Source organism: Egretta garzetta, unplaced genomic scaffold (genome assembly GCF_000687185.1).
Source record: "Egretta garzetta isolate BGI_Z169 unplaced genomic scaffold, ASM68718v1 scaffold508, whole genome shotgun sequence".
NCBI lineage: Eukaryota > Metazoa > Chordata > Aves > Pelecaniformes > Ardeidae > Egretta > Egretta garzetta.
Genome location: NW_009260609.1, coordinates 1,283,020 through 1,299,675, shown reverse-complemented (window position 1 = coordinate 1,299,675; position 16,656 = coordinate 1,283,020). Strand labels below are relative to the sequence as shown.

General features: G+C 49.9%; 2 protein-coding genes across 2 annotated transcripts; one reads left to right on the top strand and one right to left on the bottom strand.

Moving 5' to 3' along the window:
* Nucleotides 1–1,582: 1,582 nt before the first annotated feature.
* AKAP5 (A-kinase anchoring protein 5) lies at nt 1,583–2,980 on the top strand. The gene has a single exon (XM_009644868.1). The coding sequence runs from the start codon at nt 1,583–1,585 to the stop codon at nt 2,978–2,980; it is 1,398 nt and encodes a 465-aa protein (XP_009643163.1).
* Nucleotides 2,981–13,615: 10,635 nt separating this feature from the next.
* On the bottom strand, nt 13,616–16,530 carry ZBTB25 (zinc finger and BTB domain containing 25). Its single transcript, XM_009644858.2, is given in 4 exon segments — nt 13,616–14,122; nt 14,124–14,976; nt 16,209–16,388; nt 16,466–16,530. Coding segments are annotated over 3 exon segments (1,158 nt in total). The 5' UTR covers nt 16,382–16,388; nt 16,466–16,530; the 3' UTR covers nt 13,616–13,990.
* Between the last annotated feature and the right edge of the window lie 126 nt (nt 16,531–16,656).

Sequence of the window (16,656 nt, the reverse complement as noted above, 5' to 3'; positions counted from 1 at the left end):
CCCTGTCAGCTCAGCTCATTCCCCTTTGAAAAAATGAAAATAAATTTAAAAAAAAAAAAAAATTAAAAAAAAAAAAACCCAGACCGAAATGTGCTGCGCGGGGGAGCGCGCCCCGCCGGAGCCCCCGTTTTAATCATTTTACTCTTAAAAGCAGAGTACGAAATACTGTGTAAAGGGTTGCCTGGAGTCACCGAGCCAGTCCCGCAGAAGTTGGTCTGTTTGCGGCAACACGTTTTTGCATCTTTATATCCAAAAACGTTCTGATGATGTTTTGAGGCGGCACTGGGGGTTTTTTGGTTGTTTTTTTTTCAAGGGTGACATATACCTTACCATATCATATATTTGATGACATATGCGGAGTTAATTGAGGTTGCCATGGAAGGCGTGCACGTAGTATAAATAAGCTCCCTTCTTACCATGTGATTTCGCTTTTGTATTCCGCAAGCTTCCTTTTTGTATTCCATGTTTTTGCATATTGTCATATGGTGCATTAAAGATAAAAATATCTGCTGTCTCAGGGTGTAATTTCCCAGGCTGGATCTATGAATGCATCTGGAGCAGTGGGGAAAAGGTGTAGCTAGCCGTAGGAGAAGAAAATACATGAGTGTGCGTGCGTAATATATATTTGCCATAATTTGGGCAATTAAAAAAAAAAATCCCTTTTACCACGCAAAATAGCAAAATAGTATTTTCCGTGGTAGACCATCACTGGGTTGACACCTTGGTGGCCTTATTTTGCCTTTGGATATATGATGCTAATTAGTGGAGAAAAACTGCTACGGTGCTTCTGTAGGTAGAACTGCTTTTCCAGCCCTGGTCTGCCTCCAAAATGAAATATTCTTTAAAAGAAATAGACTTTTTAATACCTTTTTTTTTTAAAAAAAAAATTGCGCTACAGGTCTTATCGTTTGTTTGTTGTGTTGCAGATAAAAGATGGAAGCGTTGGCCATGCTTCACAGCAAACCTCACACAACCTCCTGCGAGGGGAACTGAAGCAGAAAGCAAAGCTGAGACAAAGCAGCATCTGACCTTGTCACTGGGGGGCAGAAAACAGCCACTGGCTGCCGCTGGTTTTACTGGTGCTTCAGTCAAGCTCCCTGTGCAATGTGGAATTGCGGACGGCTCAGGAAGTGCAAGTCCTTTCCAGGTCCGTGGGGTGAATAAAAATTGTTAACTCTTGGCTTGATTTGTCATCCTTTGGGGGAAAAAAACGTAATGTCAGCCTGGCAATTAAATAGTCGTGCTGTTAGACCGAGCGCAACTCGAAGCGGGTTGTCCCGGAGGTGAGAGCGACTCTGGCCAGCGAAGCCAAGGAGAAGCCTGTTCAACTTCACGTCTCCCCGGGACTCCTTGGAGAGGTGATAAAGTGAGTAATAAGACAAAGTGGGAGTTATAAAGCACATGTGATAGCTTCAGCAGAACTTCTCTTCACTGCCGCATCCGCTCATTAAAAAGCAGCTAATGTGATTTTGAAAATAATTTGAGGAAGAAAAGTGCGCTTTGAGCATCTCTGCGTTTCTTGTGTCTGGTATATTAATCAAGAAAATTGGTAACATAACACAAACGAAGGAGAGGAGCAAATATGGCGAAGGCAGCTAAGGAAATCCAAATGGAGAACCCAGGAGAGGTAGATACTCAGGGCACAGGGGCGACGTGCTCCCCAGCGGAGGAACAGGCAGAAAAACCCTCCATGCTCTGTTTTAAGAAGCGGAAGAAGTCCTGTAAGAAGGGGCTGACCACGAAGGATGCGTGCGAAGGAGCCTCGGAGGAGAAAAGCCAATGTGTCAGCACAGACCAAGGGGAGGCGAAAGTTTCTGATCAGCCGCGATCCTCCAAAGGAGCCTGGGCAGCCATCAAAAACCTCGCAAGACCTCGGAGAAGGCAGAAATCCTCCTCGCGGAAGAAGGTGCCCTCCAATTCCCAAGTGCAGCTGGAGATGGACGCTGAGGAGGGCTGTGCACATGGCTTCCAAAAAAAACGGGCGAGCTCCGGGGTGAAGGTGCCCTGCGTGCAGTTCTCCAGAGGCAAGAAAAAACCCAGCCCCTCTGAAGCAGTGGAGGAGTCGGAGGGTAGTGTTCAAGCAAATGAAGTGGTGGGCGTTTTGAATAAAGCTAGTGAAGAGCCGGAGGATTTGGCCCCGACGGACAAGTCTGAATCCTTCAGCCCGGTCTCTGCAGAGGAGGACCAGGATACAGGGAAGGAAAGCACTGACTCTGTTGGGAAGAGCGAGCCCTTGCCAGAGCCCACAGCTGATGCAGAGGAACATACGGAGTGCGCTGCTCAGTCGGAGTTTACCGATTCAGAGACAATTAATGAAACACCCCAGGAAAAACCACAGGAGGGGAGCCTACCCCAAAGCCCAGTCCACACAGAAGGCCAGGAAGTTGCTCCCGAAGCTCCCGTTTCCAAGGATCAGCCCGACAGTACCCCTGAAACCACCGAGCTGCAGGAAATCCCTAATATCTGCAAAGAGCTGCCTGAAGGGGATGAATCAGAAAAGAGCATAAATCTTCCTGAGGAGTGCAAAGCTGAAGAGACTGTAATGGATTTCAGTCAGCCAGCGTTTAAAGATGATGCAGCGAGCGTGCAGGGCTGCTCCGGCCATCAGGTGACATTAGAAGCAAACAGGGGTGCCGGCATCGGCATCGTCATCACTGTCACCGAAGCCGAGGACTCTGACAACACCGACTCTGACCAGGCCTACGAGCCATCCCCGGTTTTGCACCGAAATAAGCAAAAAGGGAATAAAAAATCAAGCGGGAGCTTTGATTTTGGTAAAAAAGAGGGACCCGAGGCTGGCGGTGGTCCCCAGGCAGAGGAGAAAGGTCCGGGCGACCAAGGGCACAGAACTGGGGAGCAGTACGAACTGCTCCTCATAGAAACGGCGTCTTCCCTTGTGAAGGCGGCCATTCAGTCATCCATAGAGCAGCTGGTCAACGAAATGGCCCTGGAACAGAATAAACACAACAGTTTCCTGTGATGGCAGCGATGCCCCCAAAATACAGAGTGCAGGGAGTGATTTAAAGCTCCATTTGGCCTGGGATGGGGAGAGCTGGAAGGGCTCCCGGGGCCGAGGTGTAGTTAATTCTGCATGCCTGTTCAGTTGTGTGTCTATGTGAAACGGATCCTGGGACCCAGGGCAGACCCTGCCACGTACAGCGTGTCCCCTGGGGCTGGGGCTTCAGGCAGCACCATTGACCGCGCCTGCGGAAAAATGAAGGTGTTGTGGCAACTGTATTTTCATTTATTGGCATCTTTATGTCAAGGCCATGTTTCTGCTGTCATCGACGCCGGGTTTCCCCGCTGTTCATGCTGTAGATCTGTACCTACTGTGCGTTTAGCAAAAGGTCCCAAGGGGCGGCGAGTGCCCGACCCACGGCTGGGATGGATTTGGGGCACGTTGGTGGCAGCTGGAGGTTTGTCCTGGGGTTCGGCAGAGACGAAAGAGGGTGAAGTGACTGCAGTGTTAACATGAAGACATCAATGGCAGACAGGCTCGGGCTGGTGTTCAGTATTGCAAACAGGTACTTGCTATGTACAGATGCCAAAAACCACCGTCGCCCCTGCTGTCGTGTCGCGTGGAGCCGGATGGTTGCAGCGAGCGGTGTTTTTCATTCGGCCTCTTCCCCTGTCACAAGCAGCCTGTGCATTTCCAGACACCTTAAAGCCCCGCACCAGCCGCTCGCCTTGCTGACCCCGGGCTGCACAAATGCCAAGAAAACGACAGCGCTTCGTTTGCCGGGGGGCCCGTTCTCGCACCGTTAAGCTCATCGAGCAAAATTCCCAGTGGCACTGGCAGCGCGGGCTGGGCAGGAGCCTGCTGCAGGCAGCCCTTCTCCTTCCTTCGCCTCCCTCCATCCCAGTCACGATGTCATGGTGAAGCTGTCCTCGGATGTAGCATATTTTTTATATATGGCATGTGATATAAATAGCAGTGAGCTGCATGCGTGTTAGCAGTCAACTCTTGCCTCGGTGTTGACATAGTTTGGGTGGCGGCGATGTGCTGCCGGCACTGGAGTTGCTTTGACTGGGGAGGAGGTTTGGCGTGGGCGCTGCCGGCATCCCTGGGTGCTGGCGGCACCCCAGCTCCCCCCTCGCTGCAAAGCCTGCCCGGCTTCAGCGCGCCTGGGCATCCCCTGGGAAATGTGCATTACGCCTGGCTCGCTGCTGCCGGGCTCTGGCTGGCTCCGGCACGCCACGTTGCTTGCTCTGAAACAAGCAGGGAAATGCCGGAGTGCTCTTACCAAAGTCCTCAGGGAAATAAATCTAGATGTGAGGGCCTGGGGACACGGCTGTAAAATGCCCAGACAGGCCAATTGCCATCAAAACTCACAAACTGCCCGGCTCTGAGGGGGTTTGCACCAGTGCAGCGCGTGTGTGCGAGCATCGCCTCTACCTACCAGCTCTGCAAGAGAAAGGCGCCTTTTAATAATTTGGGATTGCATCTGCGTGGCTGGGATTTACGTACAGCTGCAGGCAAGTCAGCCTGTTCTGAGAAAATTCTCCTGCGTATTTCTCAGCCGACACAGAAATAGCAGCCTCGCTTGGCAATTGCTCACTGACCATAGGCGGTACGCTGAGATTTCCCTTCCCAGCATAGGATTTGGATTCCTGTTAAAATACAAGGGCTGTAAACTTTCCTAGTACCTGGTGCGCAACCACATTTTAAACTTCGATAAAGCATCTCCGTTGTTACGAGAGGACGGTGAGCAGCGAGTGCCACAGCTTGTTTCTGTGCAAGTAAAACTTAAGAAAAATGAGAGGATGTTAATGAGTGTCTTCTTTTTCTGTGAATTTATTTAATAAGTTATCAGATATCGATAATTCAGTATGTACGATTTTAATGGCTTTGTACTTCATACTGGTCCTTCCAGGTATTTTGCCGTAGTTTCGAAAGGGACTTTTTAAGGACTTCGATATGTATCTTTGAGCTGCTGCAGCACCCCGAGAAGAGCCGTACCGATGCTGGAGGTTGCTCATGGGATTACAGCGGGCCCCGCAGCAGGTCGGTGCCAGGCAAAGGGCTGCAGCATCTCTGTGGGGCCCCGCTGCTGTCGGCTGCGGAGGAAGACATCCAGGCTCTAAGAAAGAAACACAAAAGGACCCTGCAGGGCCTGGCTGTCATCTCCAGTCAGCCCACTAAGCAGTTTCAGGAGGATTTAATTTATTTTGGTATTGCCTTTTAGGCGACACACGTCTTCAAAAGAGGAGGAGAATGGCAGAAACGCTTTGGTCCAGCCTGGCCCCTGCGACTGTTGCTCGGCACCCAGGGTTGTGTTTGCATCCTTTCTGTAGCTGGTTTTTCCCTCGGTTATAGCTGTACATCGAACTGATGATTATTTCATTAAAGTAGAATGTACCCGTTGTTTTCTTGCCTTGTGCTTGAGTGGGCAGCTATGGAGAGATTTTATATATGAAAGGATAAACTCATGGTGGTGCTGCGTTGTGTCCAGCTTTTTCAGGCAGCTGTACAGTGAGCAGAAAGAAATCTTAAAGTTGTTAGCAGACCTGAAATCTTCAGAGGCTTGCTCCTCCTGTGCTCTTTTTTTTATAAGGTTTCCTTGCAGTGGCTGGCCAGTCGTTGTCATTCACAGAGTCCTGGCTGCCCAAGGACTGCTGTAAGGTATTTGTGAAGGATCACAAATTGCTGGTGGCTAAGAAATGCTATCGGATGCTCCGTACCACCAGAGGAAATGTTTGTGGCTCTGCAGACTGACGGGGGTCAAACCCCGCTGGGCTCTTGCCCACCCCAGGCGGCTGGTTTGGTTTTCTCTGCGAGCTGTGGGTTCGTGCTTTCTGCTCCCAAGGCTCCGGGTTGTCATTTCCAAACACAGTTTGGTGCTGATGGGGTTGGTAGCAGGGCCGGCACCTCGGGAGGGGGAGCAGCAAGTTTGGTGCTTCGGCACTTTTTGTTACGGCTCAAATGGACCCCACACCCTCTCGCGTAATGTATTTCATGTGATTTCTCGAGGTACTTTATAACATGCAGAAAATACGGAAAAAAAAAGTTACACATTTTTAATAGTGTTAATACTATCTATTCTTTCAGGTTTACAGAACAAAATATACTCGTGACAGCCGCTAATGACTTAATTAAGACTCCCTACTCCTCTATCTATGACTAGAGAGTTGAACATTAACATAACATTTATTCTTTCAGAGAAGGAATGATAAATTTACTGTTGCGAAGGAGTACCGGGCCAGGAAACCTGTGAGGACGTGACTGCCTGGTTGTGCCAGAGCACCAAAGGGTGGCCTGGTTTTAGGACCGAGTTCCTCACGGACAGCTGAAATAAACTGGAATAATACATAACCGTGGTTTCTTATGGCCTCATTCAGACTGCTTTTGGGCCGTCCGGCTCCTCATCCAGGAGCTTGCTGCCCCTCTGAATTACGGAAGTGGCTGCTTTGCAGCGGCATCTTAATGAATTATTTGGTTCTTCTGCTCACCCCACGGCCTGTGCTGCTGCTTTTCTCCCAGATCTTTCCAGCGCTCTCCTCAGCAGGGACAATTTGGCTTTATATTCAACAAGTCCCCTATCCCTGCTTTGCCATGTCATTTTGCATATTTTCATTTCCCACAGCTTTTTTATATTAGTAGTAAAGAAAAAATGGTTTAAATAGTATAACTCGTGGCCAGGAAGGCTTCCAGGGAGGTTAAAAAGGTTTTCTGTTAGGTCAACACCGAGCTCAGCAGAAACCAAGTGTATAGCTGAAAAGTTCCTTGTGGAAATCACTGTTAGACAATGATGGCACGAACAAATATTGCATTTTCTTTCCTGCCCTGGGATGCCAAAAATGCATTAGAAGTATGCAGGCTGCTTAGGGCCAGATCTCCAGCTGCCAAAGGTCCCTGCAGCTCCGTACGCTTCAAAGGACCAGATCTACAGCAGCCAGGAACCCAGCGTCTGAATTTAAGATGCTGTCCCTGCATAAATGATGGGCATTTTCATATGTGTGCATATGCATAAAAATGAAAAACTAAGACATGTTTTCACAAATGTATATAAGAAATTGAGTAAACTCACGAAATACACGTGAATCCTGCTCCGTGCTTGGGATGGATGGATGGAAGCCGACCCTTGCTGGTGGACCCACGTGTTCGGGGCAGTGAAGCCCTAATATTGCCTGCCTTACAGATACAGGGTTTCAACATGAGTAACTCAAGACGATTAAATGATCCAAGAGAACAGATTGGTTTAAATAATTTGCTTTAATATAATTTTATGTCTGCAGTTTTATTTCCCAGAGAAATGGTTCCTGTTAGCTCTTGTTGGGTGGTAGTGAAATAACGAAATATTTAATTTGCAACCAGATAAAATCTTTACATTAAATGTGATTTTTTTTAAAAAAAGAACGAGAGGCTGTTATTTCTTATACAGTTATTTAAGCAACAATATAGGCTAACATTTTTTAGGAGGCACAACTTTCACATTTCTTTCTTTCTGCAGAGAATTGTGAAGGGTGCAGTTCTTCTGTGCTAAATGATGGGATTTTCCTGCTATGGAGTGAAAGTCCATTTAGCTGGGAAGTGGATTCCAGCTAAAATACCCAACCCCAGCATTTTAAAACAGGTTATGTTACATAAACACTGACAAACATGCTGGATACAAAAAGGGGGGGGACGGGACACGACGTTAAGAAAACACATTTTGCAATTCAAATTGCTAAGATGAAAGTGTCATCTGCAGCTAGAGCTGGCTGGCAGTCACCCCAGCAGCCTGTAAGTGAGACCCAGCAGGGATCATCCTTTCAAAGCCCTTTATTCTGGAAGAGGAGACGCCAAGGTGGGTGCCTGAGCAGGGTCCCTTCTGCAGGTACCCGTGTCCTGCCAGGTGGTGCCTTTCCAGCGCCACGTCCGCACCAGCGCACCGAGCATCGCTCTGCCGTTGTCCCAGAGAGCAAATTTTAATCTTGAGAGGGATGTCATCTCTGCCACCTGACGACAGTCACTCGTGTCACGTTTGCTCTCACCGTTCGCCGCTTTAATGAAGGCACGAGGCTGAGGTGCCGATGCGTCAAGGCTCAGTGCCGTGACAGCTCCGTGTGATGCGAGACTGGTGAGATGGCAGCCGGGTGGGAAGCGCCAGCGCTCCGACTCCTACGGCGCTTCTGAGCAGTCCCTCTGGGGAGGAGGAGCGATGCATCCATGCTCCTGCCAGCAGCCTCAGCCGACTGCTTGCTGCCTGCCAAAAGCTCCCCAGACCGACGCTGCACAAAGGCGTCGGGCGTCCTCGCTGCGGGGCGGGGCTTTTTTCGGCCCGGCAGCGCCTGGCCGGCAGGCGTGTGCAACAGGCACAACAGGAACGCACACCTGCACCCTGCTCATTAAAGCGATGAGTAAGCGGCTCACGACCGCGCCGTCGGGATAAACAGAGGCTGGTAGGGGATGCTCAGCCCCTAATGACAGGCTTCAGCGCCTGTTCGGCTGGGTCCGGCGGTTCTGCGGGGTGGCGGAGGCGACCGCTGCTGGAGCGGGGCCTCCTGGGATGGCTGCGGGGAAAGGGGGGTGACGCTGAGCATCAGCCTCCACCCCTGGTACGGTGGCGCTTTCAGATGGAGCTTGGTGGGGCTGCACGCCCAGCACTGGCACCGGCCCCACGGAGGCCTGGCACGACCGTTCTGGCTACCGTGGGACACCGCGCTTCTGCCTACCAGGAGGTTTCTTCCCCTGCATCGCCCCCGATGGCTTGCGGCCCTGCTTTCTCTGCCCAGGTCCCCATAGCTGGCTTTACATCCTGCAACCTGTGGGTTGCAAATCCAGCGTCAGGAGGGACAGAGAGCTTTACACCACATTTTCTTACCCCATTTGTCCCAGTAACAGGAGGGTTAGCATGGACTAAAATGTGCCTGACTGCCACTGGAAGCCTTTAGCAGCATTGCCCTATGCATCCCGGGAAGGTAAAGCCACACGCGGGCTGCTGTGCTGCCCGGAGCCCTGCAAAGCTGCCCAGGGGCATCTCAGCTCAGGTAAAAACCAGCCTAATTCAGCAGAGAAGGTTTCGAGCTTTGCTGCACCTTTGTTATGAGGGTGCAGCGTCTGGTTTCAAACAGTTAGTGGAAACATTTCCTCTCTTGGGCTGCTTTTGAAGTTGTGTCATTACTTTTTCTTAATGAAACATGCAAATCCTGTAAACGCTGTGATTGCATCTTGGGGAATTCAGTCCTGACACAGCTCCGGTTGTAAATATCTGACTGGCATGTAATTTAGGGCAGATCCATCCTCATTACCTTTTTCATCCCGATTTCTTACTGCTCAGGATGTATTTTCGTAGTGCTGAGCTGCTGGGAAGCACACTCAGTAGCAGTCCTTTCTGGCATGCCGTGGCAGGAGGGGGAACGAAAAGGCTGGGTTTTATTAAACAGCGAAGCTGAAGCTGATTGCAGCAGTATGGCGTGACCTGCTGTTGGCAGATTGCCATGGGAAGGCTTTGACAAGCCAAGAAGAAACCTCCCGCCTTGGCCGCTGGTAGCTCGCGGTCCCGTTCAGTGATGCTGAACTGCGCACGCTGAGATCCCTTTCTACTGCACTGCTGAAGGCTTCGCTTACACGGGGTTTATACCTTCTGCCTCCAAAATAGTAGAAAACTATTCAACATCAGCATTACACTCTTTTTTCTAGAAAGCTCATGATAGAGGTATTTCATGGTGTTATTTTTAACTGCAATGCTTGCTGCTTCAGGTTTACATCCTGACAGCAAATTTCTTTTCCCTTTTTAAGCTTCTCAGTGTGCACAAATGTCCTAAACCCCTCTGGTGAGGGGTGCTGCACCCACGGACGGGCTGTCAGCCCTCCTGCACCCCCTGTGTGCTGCTGCCGCCCTATTTTGCAGTGATTCGACATGCGAGTGACGTGCAGTGATTTTGGCAGACAACATACAAGCAAAGGGCCTGCGCGACTGGCTGGTGCAGCCAGGCGGCTGAGGACACGTGTTGTAACCCCAGCCTGTGCAGAAGGTAAAATGAGCTGAAGGGGGTTTTTTACCCGGTGTAGAGATGGGGCGAGCATGGCCCAGCCATCAGCATTGCCTCCTGGGCAGCCAGCAGGCAAGTGCCAGCATCGCTCTCCCCCAGCTGCCCAAATATTCAAGGTGGAAACGGTGAAAATATGAACATTTGCAGGTGAACGTTGAGAGGGGACAGGTTACCTTTTAAGGACAACTTGTGCAAGTAACCGGCATCAAAGACCTTGCTCCTCTGGCACCGGGAATGCAGAAGTTCAGCCTAAGGCTTTCATTGCACACATGCTACCAAATGGTATCTCCAGCCAGCACTGCAGGTGGTGAAAAGCAAGTTTCTCAGCAGAAATAACCAGACCCCATGGTGGAAGGGCAGATAAATACCCGTTATTCCACACCCTTTACTGCACCCTAAGCATGGCCCCTCTTGGACCTGGCCTGTTCAGTGTCAGAGCACTAAAAATGTTTCAAAATACCAATCTCGAAATTGTTTAGCATGCTTTGGTCTATAAGCCACCGAACCTACTGGTGGCATACTCAGGCCAGCACCCAGATATATATGAAAGTGATGGTAGCCACTGCAGTACTTACTGGCATTTCAGAGGTTAACTTGAGCTGGCCGAGGAAGGGTCTGAGTCACAATCTTCCCATGCTTTCATAAAACATGAGCTGCAGAGCCCACAGACCAGGTACTTCAATGCCTGGGGTTCATCAGCTTTGCACCCTTGGTGCTGGGACCCTTTCCCAGCCCAGGGCAAAGCTCTGGGGATCCCCTGGAGTGTTCAGACTTCCAGCCCTCAAGTATCGCCACCCTGGGGCTTACTTTGCCTATCAGCCTAGTGCAGATATCTGGAAGGAATCACCACTATCATTATTCTGCACACTGTGACAAATTCTTTTGTGTTTTCATGAAAAAAAAAACCCGCAAGAAATGAACTTTTGCCAAGCCCAGCTGTGCAAGTCAGGCAGATTTTCAAGCATGCACCAGTATAAAGGTTAAGCGCTCAGTAATTTGAGTGTCTTCTACGTACAGTAATATAACTTCTTATGATGTATCCTGCTGCCCTTGCCTAGCAAACATAACCATTTTCTAAAATTATTTTCTATTCATAAGACTTAGAGAGAATTATGTTTTCAAGTTAACGTAGCTCGGAGCTGACGACTTCCCTCAAGCTTTTTCTACGGCTTTAATTATAACAGCACTTTAACGCTTGCAGTAGAAAACTGCTGAAAATGCATTTCTTGTATTGCAAATGATGCAAAAAATGCCTTTCACAGATGTTTGATGTCACAGATGTTCAGTACCACAAGCTTAACCAAAGTACACCCCAAAAAGGGGTGTGACGATGTAAAAAAGAAAAATCGCTTACGCTCGTAACTTTTCAGAGACATACTGAACACGTAGATGAACACGGCACTGATTTCAGTATGATTTCAGCTTTGCTGATGTATTTGCAGTCAGTACAAGGGAGTCACTCCTACAACACACATAGAGCTGATAGAATAGTAGAACGATTTGGGTTGGAAGGGACCCTGAAGATCATCTGGTTCCAACCCCTCTGCCATGGGCAGGGACACCTCCAAAGCCCCAATCCAAGAGGACATCTGGATCTTCTACCCGAGTTCATAGTTTTTATTAAAGCTCCCTTTTAATGGCCAAGAAGCAAAGAAAACAATCCTGCCCACAAGCCTGAGGAGGAGCAGCGTGTCCCAGAGATGCCTTCGGGCACTGCTGCTTGCTGTCCCCAATACTGAGCTCAATTACCACTGCCCGGTTATCTTTGCAGAGACATCAAGGGCCCTTTGACTTTCAATATCAATTAGTTCAGGCAAGTTAGGCAACTAGTCGAAGCTCTAAGGTGCTTATCTACGGACCCAATGGTCTGAAAACACACTTTTAGCTCTTCTCTACCGCTATACCCAACCCAGCAGACACTCCTCTCTGTTCTTAAATTAAATGTGGGAACCCAAGTGAAGCACGCAGCACCCAGAGAAGCCAGCCCACCCAGTAAAGTGTCGCACACATATAAGGAATGACTATAAAATATCTTTTTTTTTTTTTTTTTTAACCATCCTGTAGAAACAGAGGTCAGTGGAAACCGAAGGGCATTTGCCTCAGTTCCAAGCAGCCTGTGCTGGATGTGATTTAGCTGGTGCTGTTAGCCTGGGAGAGACCCAGAAGGCCCTCTTCTAGGAAACGCTCCATGAGAGTCGCTCCGAGCTCAGATGCAGCATTTGCAGGCCTGGATGTCGGCTGGGTTTTGTTTGCTTGCTTGTTTTAAAGACAGCCTTTTTAAGCAGAGTTAAAATGCATTCACACCAGAGCAGCTTTAATGGGTACGCGCAGCGAGAGGAGCGCTCAGTCTCGCGGGCAAGCACACACCAAACCGCAGCGTGCATTTTGTAACATCACCCGGGCAGGCTCAGAGGCTGTTTGTTTTTCCCCTTTGTCTTAAAACACAATTTGGCAGCCCTCAGTGGCCAATCCATCCCCTGGAGTGTGCAGCTCCCTGCCCAGGAGAAGCAGCGGCCGCCCTTACAAAGACCTCAGATGGTCTTTTAATTCGGCAGCGATTTAATTGCAGCTCTTGCTTCAGGACAGTTTCAAAGAAGACAGCTCAAGGGTCCTGACTACAAAGAGCTTTGGAGCAGGCATTTTGACAATAAACTGTTCTCACCATTGTTCAGGCTCCCCCTTTCCGAAGGCAATGACTCAACTCCACCAGGACTGGCAGGGAGCCGCCAGCTTCTCAAAAACTGGGTAATGAGATTACGGGAGCAGCTCGCAAGGCTTTTGCTCTTCACTGCGAAAGAAAACCCCTGCACTGTAAGGACTTCGTGTGCCTCTTTGGGGCCTTCTGATTAAGAGCATCTCTTGAGGGATGGGTTGGAGACCGTCTGGTAGCAAGCCTGGGGTAGCTCAGGTGAAAAACTAGAGAGGGACAAAATACGAATCCAAGAGGAACACGTGCAATTTCAAACCCCTCGTGGGTAAGTTATTACTCTTCAGATATCAAGTAATGATAAATAAAAGGCAAAAAGCTTGCATTTTAACATTTTATGGTGGCTCCACAAGCAGAAAAGTAGCAGCACATCACATATTTGCTCTTAGCAAATATACAGATTGTAATATTTAAGAATATGTTTGCTCCAAGCTGTTTATAGAGTCAGAATTAATTTCCACTGAGAAAGTCCATGTGTGGCATTTAATCCTGTAAAGACTTAGATTAGGAAGTGCCTCCTCTCTGAGAGAGGAGCAGCTTCCTTGCAGCTTTTCCGTCCAGAGAAGACAGTCCAGTAATGGGACGTGGTCCTAGAGGGGCATCAAAATTTGTTCCTGCTCACGCAGTGGTTGACAAGGGAGGAGTAGGAATGAGGGAAAACACATGCAAACCCCTCAAGTCTGTAAGTGAATTTAAAAGATTGTACTGCTGAGGACTCCAGGGCTCGTCAAAGTGAAGGTTGTCACCCCTACATCAATGCCACCAGTTCCCATGAAAAAACCAGCCTCTTGGCTCCCGCACGTACTTATGCGGAGATTTATTAACTGCAGTTATACAACACGAACTTCAGGACTCATCTCCTTGAGATATTTATTTTAATCAAAAACAAACTGTTTGGGAAACACAATACATATTTCCCTCTACATTTCCCTCCATCTAGTTTCAGAAGAGCAATTCTACGGGATACAAACAGTCCTAGGCACCGCGCAGCGTATTAGACAATGTTTAAACCTCACACCCAGCAACACAGTCTTAACTCTAGAAAAGCAGAGCAGAAGTTTACATTTATGAAAAATGTAACTGAGCTACACAGAGGTTTCCAAGGACTTAAGATGGGAATTAGCTTGAGTTTAAGCTAGAGAAGTAAAAAAACCAAGCAAGTACACGAATCTAAGTGCGCAGTTCTTCACAGTTATCTCGGAGGCGATGGGAATGGCGAAGACAATCAGCTGCAGAGAGCAGCCACTCACTAGACAGAAAATGCCAAAATATCCAGTTTCAGCACCTAAAGGCTACACTGGGGGAGAACTACTCTACCAGGATCGTATCAACGCTTTCTTGGATGAGATCTGACTCCAGTATGCATTCAGCTAAGTGGTCTTGGGATAAACTGGAGCTTTTCCCCATGCTCTCGCTGTCACAGTAAGGATGAAACCTGGGGGGCCCGGGGCCCCCCCAGCCGCTGGCAGCGGCTGTATTTGTGCTGCTTCCCCCTGTGTGTGTACATGTGTTCGAGCAGCTGGCTCTTCCGGAAAAACGTGCGGCCGCAGACAGTGCAACTGATTTTTCTCTTTCTCGAGAAAGAGAAGTTACAGTTCAACTCTACCGGTTCGTGGTCCTTGGAGATGAGGGAGAGCTGGCCGATCTGCAGCGGCTCCAGGTCGCTGCAGCTCAGACGCTCCAGCTGATGCTCGCCCTCCTTGAGGAGGAAGGCCCCGAGCCGGTGGCCATCCCCAGCCTCCCTGTCCTCAGCCAGAGGCTGCACCTCCCCCAGGTCGCTGCTCTCCAGGATGGAGGCCGGCACGCCGAACGGCAGCGAGCCCGAGACGTGGGTGTGCAAGTGCTCCCGCAGCCCCCCCCGGGAGTCGAAACGCTCCCCGCAGTAGTGACACAAGTGCACCTTGAGGCTGGCCTTAGCAAAGATGGGGCTTGCTACCTCCGGAGAAGGAGGGGTGCAGCTCTGGGACACCACAGGCTCCGAGTCGCACCTCTCCTGCTTTATGGAGACTGAGAGCTTCAGGATCTCCTTCGTCCCCAGGCGCTCCTTCGCCGGCTTGTGTGCGGTTGAGATCTGGATGCCGTATAAGTTTGAAGACTGGACCGGCTCTGGGGAGAACACTTGGTTCATCTCGATGGCGATATGGGAGAGGTGGTCTGCGTGGAGAAAGCGGATGCCCTCCTCCAGTCGGCTCTGGCTGACGGTCTGCTTTGGCCCTTTCCCAGTGTACATGATATGCAACAAGTAACTAAATATGTCAGGCTGGATGTCTGTAGGCTGAATCTTTATGCATTCACTGAAACAAGACAGATGATTAAGTACATACAGGGCTCCAAATTACAGTCCTGATCCATTACCTGCCCATACATTTGCTCCGTCATTGCTGTTAGAGCATGTGCACTGCTGCCTGCCCCCGGTTCACAACGAGCAGCGCTCCCCGCCAAGACCTGCAGAAGCCCATGGGCCCTGTTGGCACAGCAAAGTGCCTGAGCCTGTACTTATCCCTGTGATTATAAAGACCATGCACACAACTGCAGCTGGGGACGGTGAGAGCAGCCAGCTCCCGCTCACCCCGTCACTCACACGCACAGCCAGTTGCTGCCACCGGGCACCGCAGCGATGCCATGCAAGCTACGCGTCGTCCGTGTGTGCCGCTCCAATAATACAAGGCAAAGAATATTTGTGTGTTTAAGTAATAAATTCAGCTGCTGCTACTGTGTAATCTTTATGAGCTTTGCACTTAAGTGTCAGCGAACAACATCTATCGGAAAGGAAGTTAACTGATCTTCTCCCTTGCAGCCGAAGGGCTACGCGGCTGACGGCTAACGATGATCCTGCAAAGGCGCTGGGGGCCACGACCCTCAAAAAGGAAGGAGAACGGAGAAGGGTTTAATCGCCGACAAGCAGCAAGCTCCAGCTCAGAGGTGAGGTTAGACCTGGGCACTGCCGTCGTTATACCTGCAGAACCACTCCTGACCTGGCTGGGTGAAGCACCTGAACAGCAGCTCGAAATAAATTGATGATCTCAGTCTTGGCCCTTATCTGCAAGAGTCTGAAGCGCAGAATTGTGATAAGGCTACGGCTTCTTGATCGCGTCAAGCCCACGGATCCTGCCAGAAGGGACAGTCCCACCCAGCAGGCTTGCTTACAAGCTAACGCAAAGCAATGGAGGCGCTGCGTACGGGCAGGAGGTACCTGTACATCCCTAGGTTGCAAATCTGTGAGGTCTCGCTGCAGGAGGACTGTGGTACTTGCATGTTTACTTTCTCTGCTCACACAAATGTCTCATCTTGAAAATGCGGGGCCTGATGTTGGCGTATGCTGACTAAGGGGGTGGTTTTAAAGGACAGCACATTCTGGACTGGGAATGTTTAGAGAGCAGAGGCGTGTGCTGGGTTAGGAAAATAATCTCAGGCCACCTAACATGCCCCCTTATGCTCTTTTGGACCGTAATACCTTTAGAAAGGAGATAAAGCAGAAAGCTGAGCAGAGCAGTTAAAAGGTAGGAGGAGAGCTGTGCGTCCTTACCTCGTCTGATGAATAAATATCATCTTAAAATAGTTTGAAAAAGCAGCGAGCACCGCTCTGTGGGCTTTGAAGTAAACATCACCAATGGCAACTGTGCAGTCACACAGAAAGCCAAACTCCCGCTGCATGTTCAGCTGCTGGAGGAGGAGGACGCTGTGGCCGGTCGTATCCATGGCGTGCCTGAGAGCAAGGGAACAAGATGTTCATCTCATGAAGAAATCACAGAGCTCCCAAAGCCTCAAACGTGGGTTTCTCACCACTGAAAGGAGATGGGCGCCCGGCACGGAGCGCGGCCTCGCAGAGCCTCTTCCCTCCTCCAGACGGTCCCTGCACCCCCGTTTAATAATTTCTCCTCCCAACGCTACCTCCGGTGCCCAAACCCACGCTCAAGGAGCCCAAAACCTATCCGGGACTTTTCAACGCGCCAGCCACGAGCGAAGCTGTTTCT

Excerpts from the sequence above, each read along its gene's own strand:
- AKAP5 (XM_009644868.1), top strand. The coding sequence starts at position 1,583 with ATGGCGAAGGCAGCTAAGGAAATCCAAATGGAGAACCCAGGAGAGGTA.